Source organism: Pygoscelis adeliae, unplaced genomic scaffold (assembly GCF_000699105.1).
Source record: "Pygoscelis adeliae isolate BGI_AS28 unplaced genomic scaffold, ASM69910v1 Scaffold174, whole genome shotgun sequence".
Taxonomy (NCBI): Eukaryota; Metazoa; Chordata; class Aves; order Sphenisciformes; family Spheniscidae; genus Pygoscelis; species Pygoscelis adeliae.
Genome location: NW_008824676.1, coordinates 3,343,535 through 3,361,284, shown reverse-complemented (window position 1 = coordinate 3,361,284; position 17,750 = coordinate 3,343,535). Strand labels below are relative to the sequence as shown.

The 17,750-nt window shown below is 35.2% G+C and overlaps 1 protein-coding gene across 1 annotated transcript in view; it reads right to left on the bottom strand.

Annotated features, from left to right (window-relative positions):
* SPAG1 (sperm associated antigen 1) overlaps nt 1–17,750 on the bottom strand; it is a 44,813-nt gene that overhangs the window by 4,727 nt on the left and 22,336 nt on the right. The window contains 6 exon segments of the mRNA XM_009323128.1: nt 2,509–2,635; nt 3,546–3,678; nt 6,707–6,882; nt 11,390–11,542; nt 14,678–14,777; nt 15,169–15,594. Coding sequence (XP_009321403.1) covers nt 2,509–2,635; nt 3,546–3,678; nt 6,707–6,882; nt 11,390–11,542; nt 14,678–14,777; nt 15,169–15,594 — 1,115 coding nt within the window.

Sequence of the window (17,750 nt, the reverse complement as noted above, 5' to 3'; positions counted from 1 at the left end):
CAGGCTGCCCAGGGAAGTGGTTGAGTCACCATCCCTGGAAGTATTTAAAAGGCGTGTAGATGCGGCACTTAGGGACATGGTTTAGTGGGCATGGTGGTGTTGGGTCGACGGTTGGACTCGATGATCTTAGAGGTCTTTTCCAACCTTAATGATTCTATGATTCTATGATAATAAAAGCACTAGTGTACAAGTCACTCATATTCTCTTTCCTACGTGGAGTATTTTGTTCAACACCAACAACCAGTATTCAAGGTGCAGAGATGTTGCACTAAGTCTGTAAGTGAACTGAAGTCTGCTATATCATGAAAGAAGAGTAAGAGAACTAGAATTATTTAGCCTTAGCAAATGAATGCAGAAAGGAGGCAGATTGCTTTCATCAAAAAACAGCTACTCATTAAGCTAAACCATTTGAATTACAGATGTGAAGATTCACAACTACAGATAAATAAGATTCTGAAACAGACTTCTGAAAATGATCACAAGGGCCAGCAAACAACCAGCCCTCCTGGATTTAAAACTGCAGCCTGCCAGACTTCTCAACAAAAATCATACCATATGGTTGTACCCATAGGCAAGAGACTGGACTATCAGCTGTAGAAGATGCAGTCCAGGGGTCCTGTGTCCTATGTTATAGGCCTAATTCATCACACCAACATGACTTTTTCCTGATCTTCCCTTAACTACATCTCAGTAAATCTATAAAAAACCCCTCATTTATTACATTAAATTCCACTGCAGCTTCTGTGGTTAAATATCTGGATATTTATATACAAATAACACTTCCCAGCTTAGTTATGTCTTTGCCAAACTACATGCTTTTAGCTCTTAAAATTTTTCATTACAGAGTCATTTGTCAACCTCAAATAATTTCTGTTGCTTTCTCTGGTTTTACGAATCACTCACATCCCTGGAATTCGCAATAATGAAGGCATTAAATCCAACCACAACAAAACATTTTGGGAGTCCCCAGCTCAGACTGTTCTGAAGGAATCCATTAACAGTATGTTTCAGGTTATGTCTTCAATAATACAAAAATAGTAATTTTTTCCAGGATATTCAAAAAAGCAGAAGTTATTTCACCGATTCTTGACATTCTTTACTAAGTACGTAAGTCCCTTTTTTTGACTGATAGAATCACTATATACCTTTGCTCATATTTATATTAATTTTTTATCAACTTCAACAACATAAGGTTACAGATGATTAATACCAGGTAGCTTGGAACAGTTACAGGAAAGATTTTACACAAAATTAAGACTTTTCACCTTCTCTGAAAATTAAAGGAAACTGTCAAAATTTCATAGCTACTGTAACAGAGGAACGCATTTATCATAAAAAAAAGATCCCATGGTTCCTAAGACTTGCATTTGGAATTCTAACACAGAGTGAGAACAGGCTACTATACTGCTATGCACAAACAGGTTGTCCTCAGGCGATCTGTAAGCTGAGAGACAACCAGGTAATTTTTTGTTAAGGCATCAAACATAATGGAGGTCTGAGGTAAGTATTCATTTGACAGACACTGCTGGAACTTGGTGGACGCTTGGAGTGATCACCTGCAGTTATAAAGAGCAACATGGGAGAAAGCACTTAGGATGCTTCTTTAAAGACACTTGTAAAATTTAAGACAAAGTAGATGATGATAGCTGCCATCATGAGCCAACAGAAGTGAGAAGCTGATCATTCAATACCAGGTAAGAGCTGACAGGTAGAGTAAGGATTGCTATGAAAGAATTATGAAGTGTAGAGGCTAATTAACATCACTGAAGAAGGGGAACCAGAGGGATGGTCAAAAGGAATGACATCGTTCAAGTGATGGAACACGAGATTTGCAGTAACATTCAGGATTAATATGAGCAATATAAATCTGCATTTATGAAGATAAGGTAAAAGGATACTCAAAAAAACTGTAAGATGAGCACAGTACAGACAACACCACCACTGTGTAGATGGAAAAGGTTGAGCCCCCACACTGTCCACAGAGTGAGAAAGTAGATTACTGACAAAGGTTCCTAATATGTCTGGAGAAGAAAGAGAGCGAGAACAAAGATAATTAAAACCCTGGTTTAATATGACAAGCACTCAAATATGAGCAGATGCCAGAAGACAGCTTGAGACTTTAGTTTGGACAGATGAAGACAGTTTTGGAGAGAAACCATTTGTCATCATCAAAGATATAGTAAACACCTTGACAGAAAAAACAGACTGGGATACCCAGAAGAATATTAGAACAGAGTTGAAACTTGCTTAACCAATCTCCAGTCAAACCTCATTTATTCCAGTATTCTTGTATTTTCTCAAATTATTACAAGTCAACATGCAGGTTTTTATATTGCAAAAATATTTATATAATATTTATGTACAGCTAATGCTCTACAAAGTAATAAATCATCAGCACTGCATACTTTGTTTGTATTCACCCATTGACTCCAGCTACCTGATTGCCTTTGAAGAGGATAAGCAAGTTTAGAAGTGCTTAAGAATACCTGCCATGTTCTTTTTCCTCACCTGTAATCCTTTGTACGCTAGTGCTCTTCTATAAAAAGCTTTAATATTAGAATCTTCTATCTGAAGAACATGATCACAATCCTGCTTAGCCTCTTCATATTTATACAGTTTCAAGTAACAGAGAGCTCTAACACAGAAAAACAGAATACACTGCAATATAAGTAAATTCTACAGTGCTGTAGTGCCAACAGTATCTGACTTATAAATGTTAATTACAATACTTCACACAATTCAGTCTAAATGTGGTATTTTTTAAAGTACATCAAAACCAGTAAGTATTAATAACATCACTGGATGGATTTAGAGAGGGCCAATTCCTGCAATAAAACTCAAAATTTAAGTATGACTAATGGCTGAAGTTAGGCAGATATGTAAGTATTTTAAAAGCAGACCCTATGTTAGTATAATATAATAGTATAGTAGTGGATAAAGTATGGATTTTATAAAGCCATTCTGGGTAAAAACGTGCTCTAGATTAAATAAGCTATACTGCTTTCTGCACCTAATTATTACTTGGAAGGCTCCTATTCAAGTACTGGCCTAATCAAATCCTTCTTAGTTTGTGAAAGCTGATAAGATTACAGCATAAAGAATTATGCTGCAGAATTAGGCCAACCTTTAAAATAATGCTGTTGTATGACCGTGCTCCTACTTTTATTTTCTCAAAATGTACATTTTCTATGAATTATTGCTCTTCATATTTGAGATACTGCTATTGCACGTTAGTTTTTAACTAAAATCACACCAGTATTCTCAAAAAATGCTGCAAAATGCTATGCTAATTATAACTTTTACTATCGCTTACTCTATTTAAATAAAGATTTTAAGATATATATCAGTGACATTAATACTTGCTCCCCTTGGAAAGTAATGCAATTTAACAAAAAATCAGATTTGCTATTAAAAACACTCATCAAGTGGAAAAAAAAAATCCTTTTTTTACAACAGTAACTGAAGTGATGAAAAAATCTCTATTTGCAGTGAGAAAATATAACTATCGTTATCCCACAAAGTGAGGTTAGATTTTGGATCTTTACCTGTTAGTGTAGATTGTACATTCCTTGGTATTTAGTTTAATGCATTCACTGTATTTATTTACAGCTTCTTCATATTTACCCTTTTTTACAAAATCATTCCCTTCATTTTTTAATGTCTTGAACTTCTCCTCAGCTTTCTCACCTGCATTACAAAAGGATCACAGTGTTACATAAGAACGTCAGTTCATTAACAGTGGCTGAATTATCTACCCAGACTAAGAATAAATGCCTGGCATCTGGAGTATCTTTATCAGTCTGCACATTGCCATTTCTGTCCCAGATCTCCCCGCTGCTCTAAGAAAGGCAAAAACTACCACATACACACATTTGGCACAACACACACTTCCCCATGCACCGGGTAACTATTTTGATGAAAATAACGGGAATGCAACAGACAGCTCTACAATTTCATCTCCTTCTGTCTACCCCTTCCGTGTGTTAGAGAGGGACTATATATCTCCACTGAGAAACCAGTTTTATTTACAATAGTGGAGATTTAATCAGCGGGATTAATGGCCTTCTAGATCTCCACCGTCACACCAAGGTAGCCATAATTTCATCTAATATTCTTTCTGCAAGCAACTACCTATCCCTATCACTATGTTAAACTGACAACGACAAACAAATCATCACATCAGTAGTGATACATCAGTAATATTCTTTTTGTTAATAACTATAAAAGATGCTTCAAGGAACCTGAAAACACCTAACTATACTTTTTTAAATTAATAATTAATATTGTGTTCTTCCATAATTGTCTTTCCTTCTAAACTCCACATCATTTGTTGCATATGCTTCCAGGTTAGACTACAATTTTTAGCTATGTTTGCACTGGAAATCCTGACTGCAGTTTCATGGCTCTGTTGTGAGCAAACAATAATTAGTAACATAGCTCTAAGCCAATCATAATAGAAAAATCTACTTTTTGTACCTTGCTAAAGAATGAGAGCCCCTTGTCAAGCTTCAGGTTTTAAACTCTGTATATAACCAGATAATTTTAACCAATAATTAAACTCAGTGAGTTCTTTTATAAAAACACGGCAGTCTCCTATGCCAGAAAACTACACACGGACTTGGGGGGGGAAAAAAAAAGTAACGACCTGAAACCAGAACAGACTTATGCAAGAAACACAGTTAAATTACAACTCAAGTTTTAGGACACAAAAAACAACAGACAATTGTTGCAAAAAAGTGTCAGCCAACAGTAAAGTTTAACTACTGACTGAACATTATTGCCGGCACGCTTCCAGCACCAGCCATCACTGTCAGGTCCCACTGACTTAGTACAGGCCCGAGAAGGCAACCACAACCTTAGAGTCAGCCTCCAGTGAAAAATGGTTACACAGCCTTCATTTAATATTTCTAAAAACAAAGCCTAACCAAAGCCCATTCTATTTGAAATAGATCAAGACGTGCTTTGCATGAAAATGCTGCAGAGCACACTTCATGAAGACAGTGATGGCCAGTTTCATTAACTTTCATAAGGGCTAAACATGATCACTAGTGTTCTCAGGAGTCGCTTAGCTGTGTACTTTTCACTACGATGACCTTCAAATTCTCTCTCTTAACAAAGTTACACAAGGTTATATAGATCCAAATTTACTACTTAAATTGAAATAAAAATCCAACAAGTTGTATTCTTTCATAACAGAAAAAGCCTGGAGTACAATCAGTACAACAAAAAGCACTTTTCAAGCTAAGCATTTATGTTTAATAGCAACAACTGTGCAAGATACCAGTTTGCTACTTCATTTAAAAACCCCAAAAGTTAAAACCAATTTCTGCCCAATCCTTAAGAGTGATGAATCAGTAATGACATGTACTGACAACTGTAATGAAAATACTTGTCACTGGACATTTTAGAAAGTAAAGGTTTTATCAATTTAATTGAGCTTAAATTATACATCAACATGCCTCATGTTTCTTAAATGAAAAACAATTTTCTGTAGCATTACTGAAGTTTAGTATGCACTACTATTCAAATCATATATAAACTATGCTATTACAAGTTTCTAGAACTATGTCTTATTCTCGAGAAAAATGTCCAATTCTCAGAAACGCACGCATTTGCAAGTTGTCTCTTGTTTTACATCAGGTACAAATAAATTCAATGCTATCTGAAAGATCATTCTGAAGTCATTAAATCTGTAGTGCCCAAGAGCGCAGATTATTTGAGGACATGCATTATTGCAGTAATGCATTATGAACAGATAACTCTATCACTGCTACGTATTTGGCCAGCAACCCAGTTATGCATTGCAGCCTCCCCCGTGTTAATTAAGGGGAGATTATCTTCAGCACCACTTTTCTTTATATTGAAATAAACTCAACAGGGAACAAATTAATAGTCAAGTAAGAGTAAAAAATGATACAGTTAAGGTCTTTGCAAGAAGAATGTTTAATGTCAATAAAAACTGAATCAGAGAGGTTCCTTCATCTGATTTACTGGAGGAGAAAAATAGAAAATGCAATGAAGGGAAAAAAGTCAGGAGGAAGAAACTGTCCTAAAGCAGTTAAGCACTCAGTGCTTATGTGTAAACAAGTCCAGAACTAACATCTTTGAAAGGCAACTACTAAATGGCTGCTGTCAAACTTGGAATCCATCATAAAAAAAAAAAAAAAATTAAAAAAAATCAGAAGTGTTCTTCTATAGCCCATTTCACTAACTACTGGCCACCTAGAAGTCTACCTACCCTTTCTATTCTGAAGAGCTGAGTAATGCTTTCATGAACAATTAAATGACAGCTACAGATTATGCAGCTGATTATGTTACTGAGGTTGGGTGTTTGTTTGGGTGGTGTTTTTGGGGGGGAAAACTGTGTTATAACTATAGTATGATGTCAGGGAAACCACTGATACTTGTGATGGGACTGAATATACTGCTGATGAGAACTTCTGCTATATTTTCTTTTATTTTATGTAACTTCAGAAATTACATGCTGCAAACTACACAATTTGGCTTAAAAAAATTATAACTGTGGCTCATTAAAAACACATTAAACCCAATCATGTAAATGACCATCATCTAATTTGGCTTTTCACAAAGATCTCTGATAAATATTTTCTAAAGCCGTTTCTTTGACATTATTAAAGCGTATTCCATTTTTCAATTACAATTATTTTGGTTTTTGTATATATATATTTGCATTAGCTATACATACGATTCATCTGCAACTGTTCTTCTCTGTTGATATCTGTAGTACTTCTTGACTTATTCTCTGAAGTAAAGTTTCCTCCATCCCACCTGTGTAGCTGAGCAGCAACTGGGACAACTGGAATTGGTGCCAGTTTCTCCCTCCAACTGGGACCATCCTGATCTATTAAAGTCTTTGTTATTCTGAAAGAGAAAAGCCCCACCAACATGACTTTTCATATATTTAACTCATGCTTTAATAACTTACATCCAAATTAAATAATGCAATGTTCCAATTTTTCAAAAAACAACTGAACAATTATCCTTAAGGCTAATTTAAAACAAGATTGTCACAGCAGTCAACAATATTGCACACATTTAAGATTTAAACTTTTTCCCCTTTTTAGAGTATTTATGCTAGCATTTAGAAGACAAGAAGCTGACTTCTTAAAGCTGACAGACATTTAAGCAAATGACTGATTTTGCAACTAAACGCAAGCTCTAAATGCTGCCTACCACATGCAATAAAGAAATAGGAAAAAAATTGATGTATTAATTTTGTTTACTTTTCTCAGCTGTTCGTAGGTGTTATTTGTAACAAGTGTAGATTACAATATCCTCAGACAAAGCGTGGTACCTAAATTTGCTAATGTCAAATGAAACCTCTTACACAACAATTCTCTAAATAACCAATGCAGATCACAAAGTAGGTATTAAGTTGCATTTTATAGAACAGTCAGAAATTTGTCAATCATTCATTCTTTATCCCCATTTAAAAATGCAAAGAAAATACATAAAAACTGTTTAGTCTTTCTTAAACCAACACACACACACATAAATATATGGGTCAACTATTTCCGTACATGACAGGTTCAATCCAAAATCCATTCAAGTGGGAGTTTCCCATTGCTGTGATACATTCTGGAGAATGACCTAAGTAAACATAATGAGTAAAGCCATACAAGACTTCATGGTTCCATTACAATTTTTGTAGTTTTTTTTTAAATAAACAAATATTAATCAACGGTGAGAATGAGAATAATAGTGAGATAAACTTCTAATCTCAAAATTAGCTTAGGAGTCAAGTTCAGCTGGTGATAAGTCTAATAACTACTTTAACAAGGGAAAATTCTGAATTGAGTAGTAAAGCAAGTCACACTGAGACTATAGCCAATAAACCTGAAATGTGTATATTAGGTGCATTTCCACCTAACACAGGTGTAAAAAACATACTACATGAATACACATTAAAAAAAAAAATTAAGAACTTGAATGTGACATGAAGAATGAAATAGAATGAATATAAATTACCCAATCAAGTTTTCTTGCTTAGTTTTGTTCTTTTTAAATATCTGAACAACAGCTATAGACAAAAAAAAGCCTCAGTATAATACTATGGCAACAGAATCAGAGCACTCAGGACCAAATTCTTTTCCCATTAAGGTCTGATAGAAAAACCAACACAAGAAGCACCTGTCCTCATCTTCTTTATTGTGGAACAGGAATTACGAAAATATTTTAAAGAACGATATAGACTAAAAAGGCTGTTTGTAGAGCAATATAATGTGTGATTTTTATGTATTACATAATGCTGCATGAACCATACTAATTTTATATTTTTTAATTGAAAGTAACTTTCGTCATACACAGAATATCACATTTCGTAGTATTATCTAGTTGCTTTATTTGTTTTCTAAGTGAACAAGAAGAATATTTTTCTGTGTGTTAGCTGCATATGCCCTTTCGGGGGGCATACACTCTACCTGTATCATTACTAAGCACTATTTTATAGGACATACCAACAAAGCAGCTTGTCCAAGTTCTGTTTTGCTCTAATTTTACTAAAACTTTAGGTTTTTTAGTGATGGTCTAAATGAATTCAATTGTTAAGAAAAATGTGGCACACCATCATAAATTAAACAGCCCTAAAATGTACTTATGTTATTTTACTAGAGAACAAAACTGTACGCTTCATATGAAAAAGTCAATTCATTACATTTAGGTATTTCCCATAGAATGTAACAGAATAATTCTACAGTAAACTACTGTCCCATTGACTTCCTGTTTAATTTTTCTCCATTTATCATAACGGGCTTAAAAAGTCACACAAAAAAACTGGTCTAATACATCAAAATCAACAGAAAGAATCCTGCAGTCTGATGATCGATTGACTTCTTGTAACATAATAATCTAAGAACAGTCTTTTGCAAAAATGCATACCTGTGTGCCATAGCTAGTTTAAAAAGCACAGGTATCTCATGAAAAAGCTGGGACAAACACACTCGTTCCCCACCACTGACACCCTAACTTGACCCAACAATCTTGCAGTTTTGGAATTTACCACAGATTTATTTGTACAGCACAATACTCATATGGGACTTTGTAATAAAAGCTCCCAAGCTATCTAATGCAATTTGCTAAATGACATTAAAGAACTTGAGACAACTGGAATGAAACTTCAATTCAGTAAATAGAAATACATAAACATATTGTCCCACATTAGAGCTTCGCTGCCACATTAGAGCATATTGCCCCCACAATTTCGCTGTATTTCTAACAGCGAAAAGCAAATAATAAAACACTCAACAGGAAATTAAAATATACAAAGTAGGAAATTCATGGATGTTCACAAAGCTAGGTAATGCCACTAATTAAAAGCGTGCTTGAAATGCATTTTCCTGTGACTTGGCACACACCATTAAAAGAAACAGTCCTTCTAATTTATCTAAAAATCACCTTAGGATAATCAATAAAAGACACAATTCAACATCATCTAACCAACATGATAAATACTCAAATAACTGTTTATACTTGTTTTCAGTTAACTTTTCATAAAAATACGTACTTACATTCTTAATTATTTCCTTTTGATTGCAAAATGATCAGGTAAAGGCTTTATATTATCAGGTAAAGGCTTTATATTAAAAATTCTACTTGTCTTTTACGTGAGAATTATTAGAAACATGAGACTGAACACTCGTTCAATTCTAAGATTTTTGGAAAGCCTGCTTGTTTAGGTAAGTACAGAAAGACAAGCCTTAACATGATTTATCAAACCCACCCTGAGACAAAAGTAGGATGATGAGTTTTTCCTGTCAGCTTCCTACAGCATCACCATCCAATTTCCCGCAGGAACTTAAAACCAAAGACATAACAACCTGCTTTTACTGGCAATGTCTTAAGACCTGATATTCCTAATATAAAAAAAAAATTAAATTACCTTTTAGGGTTGTCCCCTTAAGTTAAAAAGCAGTAGAGTAACAATCATTTTTTTGTTAAAATTCATTTTAAAAAGGTCTGTTACTTTAGAAATGAAATTAATACTTCGATAAACAATTTCAGTTTAATTCATAAACGATAAAATATTAAAAATTAAATTATAGTAAAAGTTCGATTATGCAGGAGGTCTATGCTTTAGAAACTAAGAATTTGCAAGCAAAAATGAATTACCAGCAGAAGAGAAGAAGGAAGAAGCAGCTGAAATAAGGTGATGGGTTGCCAGGGAGGAAAGAGTAATGAGCAGTGAAGCTAAAAACATAAGGAAGGCCTAGAGAGGAGAAAAGGAAGAGTGTTAAGGGGAAAAAAAGGAAATAAGCTTATTACTAAGCAAGTTACAAGTCAAGGAGAAATATGAGAAGAGTACCTGCAGATAAAATAAGCCAAGAGGATTAAAAAAAAAAAGTATAATAATCACACAGATACCAGGATGAGCAGTTATCTCACCAATCCAAGTACTCTATTATCAGCGTAGATACAGGAGATCAGTAAAAATTTGTTATCAAAAATGACTTCTAAGAGGACATGATAAAGTGTCATGATCTCCTTTGGCCACCTCTGGTCAAGTAAGCAGAATTTAAAGATATTACGGATTTTTTGATTAAGTAATAATGTAAGTGCTCGTGGCCTTGCCTTAAAAAGAATAAAAAGGTACTAGATTCTATTGTTAAAAGTTGCATGCGTGTGGGTTCCTGCTCAATGATTAATGGCTGCTCTGCTTTCATAAATACTTTTTTTGCCCATTAATAGAAAAGAGGAAAGAAAAGGGAATGGAAAATCCTATCATTCATGCACTTAAGTACTTAATGATATGTTAATGAGAACACAGTTACAATAGTGTGTATACACTAATTTTACACTATTAAAATATAATTATAGAAATTGAGATGTCTCTCTTGGCAGCAAAAGTTAACGTTGGAAGTATTAACACAAGTTAAAAATAATATTCAGGTGTGGGGTTTTTGTTTTACACCTCTAAGCTTTGTAGACAACCACTGTATCAAGCTACTTCACTGTTTACACAACTGCGGCATACTGAAGGATTCACACTTAACATAAATCTCCAACTGCCACAGGAAGAGCGCTAACATGAAAAGGAAACAGAAATGTCAGAGAAAAGGTATGGACCTTAAAGTATTATTTTACATGGTATCATATACAAGTTAGGAAAGAAAACCAGTTGAAGCACCAGTAAAAAAAGCCTTTAAAATATTACATTTCTGAAACAGAAAGTGACCTACTGCTGGCAGAGGAAAACTGTGAAGCTATGGGAAAACAACTAAATGAAACAGCCAGTCCTCTAGTTGCAACGCACTCATTCTGATGACCCTGCCTCTGAGGAATACAGAACAGAAGAATCATGCAAAACAAACAAAATTGAATTCTGTTTTTCTATTTGGGCTGATATGAGTAGAAAATTTCTAAGTGCAGTTACCTGTTAGCACTATCATTCGCTGCTTGGATGCTGCTGTCTATTTGTAGGACTGTTTTATAATCAATGTATGCCTGTCGATACCGCTCCATAGACTCATTTGCCATTGCTCGTCGTAGAAGTGGCTTAAGGGAAAATGGCTGAAGCTCCAGAGCTCTAGAGAAGACAAAGGAAAAATGCAGGATTGAAACAGAGTAACTGAAATAATATTAATAAAACTATTTTATTATATATACAACGATACGTAACAACTTCATGATTTCAGATGGGCCTTACAGTAACATAACCAAGGAAAATGGGACTAAGTGTTTTTTATTAATACCCTAAATGACATGCAGTTATGAAATTGTTGGTGCTTTTACTACAACTTACTCTACTCAAACCCCTATCTTTCACCTGGAAAATACTTTCATCACCAAGAAAAGACTAATGTAATGGCAGCTGTTTAAGAGCAAAAGCTGTTTTTCCTAAGTCATGCCTAGATCTATGGGGATTTCAAGTATATGGTGCTTTTGCCTACATGATTTTCAGTTCTTCTTCCTTACATGGAAGTATGTACGTAAAAAATACATTTAGTAAGACACGAATATACACCTGTCTTTTTTTGGCTTTTAGGTTTTTGCCTGTATTTTGTCTGTCTACTCTTCTGATTGTGTGCCTGGTCAACACTGAGCTCAACCCCTGACACTGTGCAATCAGAACTCCTTCCAAACACCATGCGCTTTTCCAGCAATATGAAGAAGCAGTCCACAAAGGCTTTATTTATTAAAGACTACCTTTTATAGATCAATGATTCTTGCTAAAGAGAAAAAGAGATAAACTTTGAAATACTGACATTAAGGTAAGTCTAGCCAACTAGATTTCATGCAATCATAAAGTAGTTCAGGCTGAGAGGTCCCTAGTCAACCTTCTGCTACAGGTAGGGTCAGCTCTGAGATCAGACAAGGTTGCTCAGGGCTTTATTCAGCTGGGCTTTGAAAACCTCCAAGGGAATATCTGCACATCATCTCTGGGCAACTTGTTGCAATGCCCCCCACTGTTCATGGGGAAAAGGTTTCTCCTAATACACAGTCCGAACCTTGTGTGGTTCAATTTTCTGTTGTCTTTTATCCTCCCACAATGCACTGCCAGTAAGAGCCAGGATCCATCCTCTGGATAGTCTCCTCATAAGTACTGGCAGGCTGCTGTTAGGATCCCTGGAAGCCATTCTTCTCTAAGCTGAATAAAACCAGCTCCCACGGCCTCTCCTCTCCAGGCAAGTGCTCCAGAGTTCACAACCACCTCAGTGACACTTCACTGAACTCACTCCAGTTGATCGCTATCTTTCTTGTACGGGGGAAGCCAAAAACCGACACAGTTATCATAGATGTTGTCTAACAAGTGCTGAGTGCAAAGGGATAATCACTTCCCTCAATCCACTGGTTGTGCTCCTGTTTATAAGCCCAGGAGGCTGTTGGCCTTGTTTGCTGTAACTTGGCTTTGCAGCATTACTCCTCCTAAAGCTAGAGAAACAATTATTTCTAGAATAAACATTTCCAATTTCAATTTCATAAATATTTCCAACATCCCATTTCTCTTCATGTTGCTGAATGCATTTGAAAAATACAACAACACACATCATAGCCCCTACAAAACCTCTGCAAAAATGCTTGACGTTCTGTAACTTCGAAGAAAATAATTAATGCAATTTCAGGTTCCTAACATCAAGAATGAAGAAAAAAACAGCCATAAATAAATTCAGGGGAAGACAACAGTGCTTGAAGAATAGCATCAGTGGGAATGGAAAACTACATTTCCAGGGTAGAATGCAAAGATAATACAGCCAGGGACCAAACCACACCATAGTACTAAATAAAATAACATTAGTGCATAGGAGTCCTATTTCACTCTCTGTAACAAGAATCAAAGGCACTCCAAATCAGAGTCTTGAGACAAAAGAGAGATCCAGCAGAGGGTTTTTGATAGACTTCTAAGCCCTAAATAGCTAAAACTTAATAAAAGATAAATGTTCAATACTTATTTTTATATAATGAATACAAGCACTATACCATATTTTACTTTGAAATCAAGTAACCTATTTGTAGATCATCCTTTATGTTGTGTTGCCTAGAGAAGATTTAATTGACATTGCCTAATTCATGTGTGCTTGCAGTTTTGCAATTCTGCTTCCCAGTCTCTAAATTATTTCTACCTCTGCTGTGTTCACTAAGCATCATGGGTCCTTGTGTACCCAGAAAATATGCACGACATTAAGGACACTATCATTAAGTAGTAAGAAAATAAGCTTCCGACTGGTAAGAATACAAACCCCCAAAACCTTTGTATTGCTGATTTCAGTTGAAGTCTTACATATCTCAAACCTCCTGAATAGAAAAATGTGATGGCTGTTAAGTATGCCATCTTATTTTATCAGCCAGCTATGGTCCTGCATCTGTTTTAATAAAATATCGTTAACAAGTCTATTTTTTCAGATTACATTTTCAGAAAACTTTTCTGTCAGGTAGAATATATACAGTCAGTCAAATATTTAGTTAATACAAAGTTACGTGCATATTTTATTTTTAGTTTGGGGTTTTTTTTTAATAGTTGGCTTGTGCTTGTGTAAAAAACCCAACTGATTAATTAATATGATTTCTAACTGTCTTGGGATCCTTTTTTGCACCTTAAGCCTCAGTCTTACTACTGCTATCTATGAAAATATAAAAAAAGACATCTAGAAATACAGTAATAGTTTAGTGGAAGGCAGTGTTGAGAAGTTATTGAAGGTGTCTGATCCTCTCTAACTCCTGTATCCTTAAAAGCCACAATAAGCAGAAAGTTTAGCTCAATTCCTGAACAGCTGTAATTACTATTTATAACTATGCCAAGTATATATTTAAAAAACCAAAACAAAACAACAAACCAAAACACAGAGGACACACATATACACCATACACATGCTTGAAAGCAATTTCCAACACTGTGATAAGCACCTGGCTTAACAAAGCTTTTGCGTGTAAGTTACTACAGAGCATCACTAAAGTAAGCCTGCTTTTATATTAAAAATTTTAACCCTGCTATGCATTTCTGTGTAACAACTGCCCTCACACAATAAGACAGTAAGCTAAAAGTTACTCCTTCTCTAGGTTCCACGTGATTGTTTACATAACTGACAAAGCTATCTGTCATTCAGACAGGGAACCAGGCTTTATTAAAGATTGTTCTAAGTCAAATTGCAATAACAAACTATCAGTTAAAATGTTTAATCATCATCAGGAATGTTGTTGCTCTGCATGGGAGGTTGCAATTTACCTGTTACAATCCTGAATGCAGTCACTGCAGTTGCCTTCTTTGAGGTAACATGCTGCTCTGTTTGAGTACAAGATACTTAAATCATCTGGACTTTGTTCTCCTGAAAGAAGTTACAATTAAAATCAAAGATCATTACTAAAATGACATTCAAGAATTAAAGACTTGCATACTGTAAATTGCACTGCAGTGATGCAGTTTGCTGACAACGCAAAGCTGTAAGGAGCTTTCCTTTATCATGTCACCGAGAATATGTAAGTATTCAAACACATAAATAAAAGCAAACAGCTCTGCCCCAAGGAAGTTAAAAGATTATTTCGCTCATCTTCCTATATTTTGTATCACGTGAATCATTCTCTACTGACAATGACAAAGAATTTACGGCACAGTAACTCCTGCCAAAAAAACAGGGATAGGCTAGGTTAGTTCATTTGTAGCTCCTTTAAATAATCTAAACAATAATCCTAGATTTAAGTATAAGGTATCACACTCACCTAGATCGATGACATATTCAATTGCTTCCGAGTATTTCAGCACAGCTTCTCCAAACTGTCCACTCTTAAATAACTCGTTTCCTTCACTTTTCAGTTTTGCTGCAGTAGAAGGAAGTGATGTAGAACTGGCACCACCAGCCGCCTGAGACCCTGCTCCATGCGATCTGGAGATCTCAGCTTCAGGGCTTTCACTCTTTTGATCACTGTGTAAATAGCCATTAACTTCACCTTCATGGTCTGACGAATGCTCTTCTGTTCTTTTCTCTGATGTGCCTTTTTTTAATCCGCTCTCAGTGGATTCCTTCTGCTTTTGTGTGTCTCTGTCCTCCACCTTACCGCCACCTCCTTTGCTATGAAACTTTCTCTGCGCGTTCCCCATTTCAGCCTCCTCAGTAGCCGCCTCGCCTGTTACTGGCACGCCAATTTCTACAAGGAAGTTAATGAGCTGAGTTAGAGCTTGCATCATCAGAAGGAACTATCGTCCTGGCAAAAGAGGGGGGTACAACCAAAGAACACGGTACCAAATCCTTCAGGCATCCCAATGTTACCAAGATTTATTTGCCTCAGAAAACACTTCCAAGAACTCAGAAAAAATCCTGCTTACAAGTCACTTGCAATTATTACTGAGAAGGTATTACTATGAAATCTCATTTCTCCTCACTGGGCACGTTGCAAACCCCTGTTCTGTAGTGCCAGAATGGTACAGAGTTCACCTTGAAATTAACTCTTTAAAATACCGGCTATTACAATACTGATATACTTTGATTTTTCATGACCAAAGCAAAATGCTTGCATGTTAGAATTAGAACACACAGCTCACAAACCAGTAATGTTGCACCCTTCAAAACTCTCCTCAAATACAACATAGGAAGGATAAAAGCTTATAAATCATTCTCGAAAAGGTTTCATTTAAACATAATGTCAAATAGTCTTTTATAGAGAGTTCTGATCATTCAGTTTTCACTACTATTTATTACTAATTTAATTAGGAAAAATCATACAATAAGGGTATCGGATATTAACATATATAAATTCCTTATTCACCTGAGTTCCTAACAGACTACCACAGCGGTATTCAAATATAGATTTCAGCAGAAAGCCTAACTCTTGATACTACCAGTCACGCAAAGGCAACTCTGTGTTTTGGTACTATTAATTAAGATGCTGGGTTTTCACCTTCCCTTAACTTGATGTGCTCATCTGTCCAACAGAATTTTTTCATGACTTCATATATTGGAAAGAGACTTCCATCTTACTCAAACTAAACTTCTGAAGTTGACTGAGTATGCATGAACTCCAGGTTGTTCTAAATTACAGAAATGATTTTTTTAATGCACAAAATGTTACTGAAATCAAACTGAACAGGATGGGAAAGCATAAGATTTTTAAAAACAACAGATTCTCTAGAGGCTAATAGACAAAAGCTCCAACTGCATCCTTCCTAGCTGTGATCTCTGAAATGCCATGTTTAACAATAAGTTCATACTCCACAGTGGGAAAAATGAGCAGACAAATCTATTCTACCCACACAGACATTTTTATAAAACTTAAAGTAAATTATTTATATTTGAGACTTCTATCCATCCATCCATCAAATTTTGCAGTGCCAAATATACCAAAAAGGTTTAAAGTCTATTTCTTAGGGAGGATGAAGGTAAAAGACTGTGGGATGTGAATGTGAATGTCATTAATGCAAACGTCATTTCCTGAATACAGGAGAAAATTTCCTGAAGATGAAGTGCACAGAAACAATCCTGGATTAAACAGGAAACATTTATAGCATTTGGAGTCCCCCTGAAAATAAGAATACTCAGAATTAACTTGTTTAGCTGTCAGGTTGTGTTAATTGCCTAAATATTTCTGGACTGAGTAAACACCATGCACAAAATTGTACAGATATATTTCTCAAGTCTAATTGTCACTGTCTTTCAGTTTCAGCGTAACATAAACAATATTCCTGTATTGGTCTCTACACAGAAATGTATTCATGAAAGCAGTATTCTGGGCCCTGCCTTAAAAAAAAAATTTCAGCGCTTATGAACTTTTAAAAAAAAAAAAGGTCTAGAAAAAAAGGTCTAGATACATTATAAATTCCAAAGAAAAGTTAAAGAAAGGTACTGAAAAGTATGGATAGGATTTTGACCAGAATGACAACAAATACAAACTAGAAAGAATTTTAATTCATGTTAGTACTAAAATAACGAACTTAAAATGGAAGGACTGTCATAAAACAAAAGCTATTGAATACTCCAAAAGGAATAGTTGAAGTATTTTTTTTTAATGGATGACATCATCTTTCATTTAAAATTAATTTCTAGCTACACAAAGTATTTATTCTCCAGAAGCATGGCACAAAAATGTCATTCAGCAGAATGAAAAGCAACATATCTACGTTCCGTTCACAATGAATTCACCTGTGATGAAGCCAGGAAACATTTTCAACTCTTTTATCTGCTCTGGACTAGCTACATATGAAGGCAACTGGAATGGTCCCCAATCTCCACAGATTAATTTTTAATAATTTTAAATAATTTTTTGCTTTTGTGCCACACACGGTCAGCAAATATCTGTTTTGTATTACG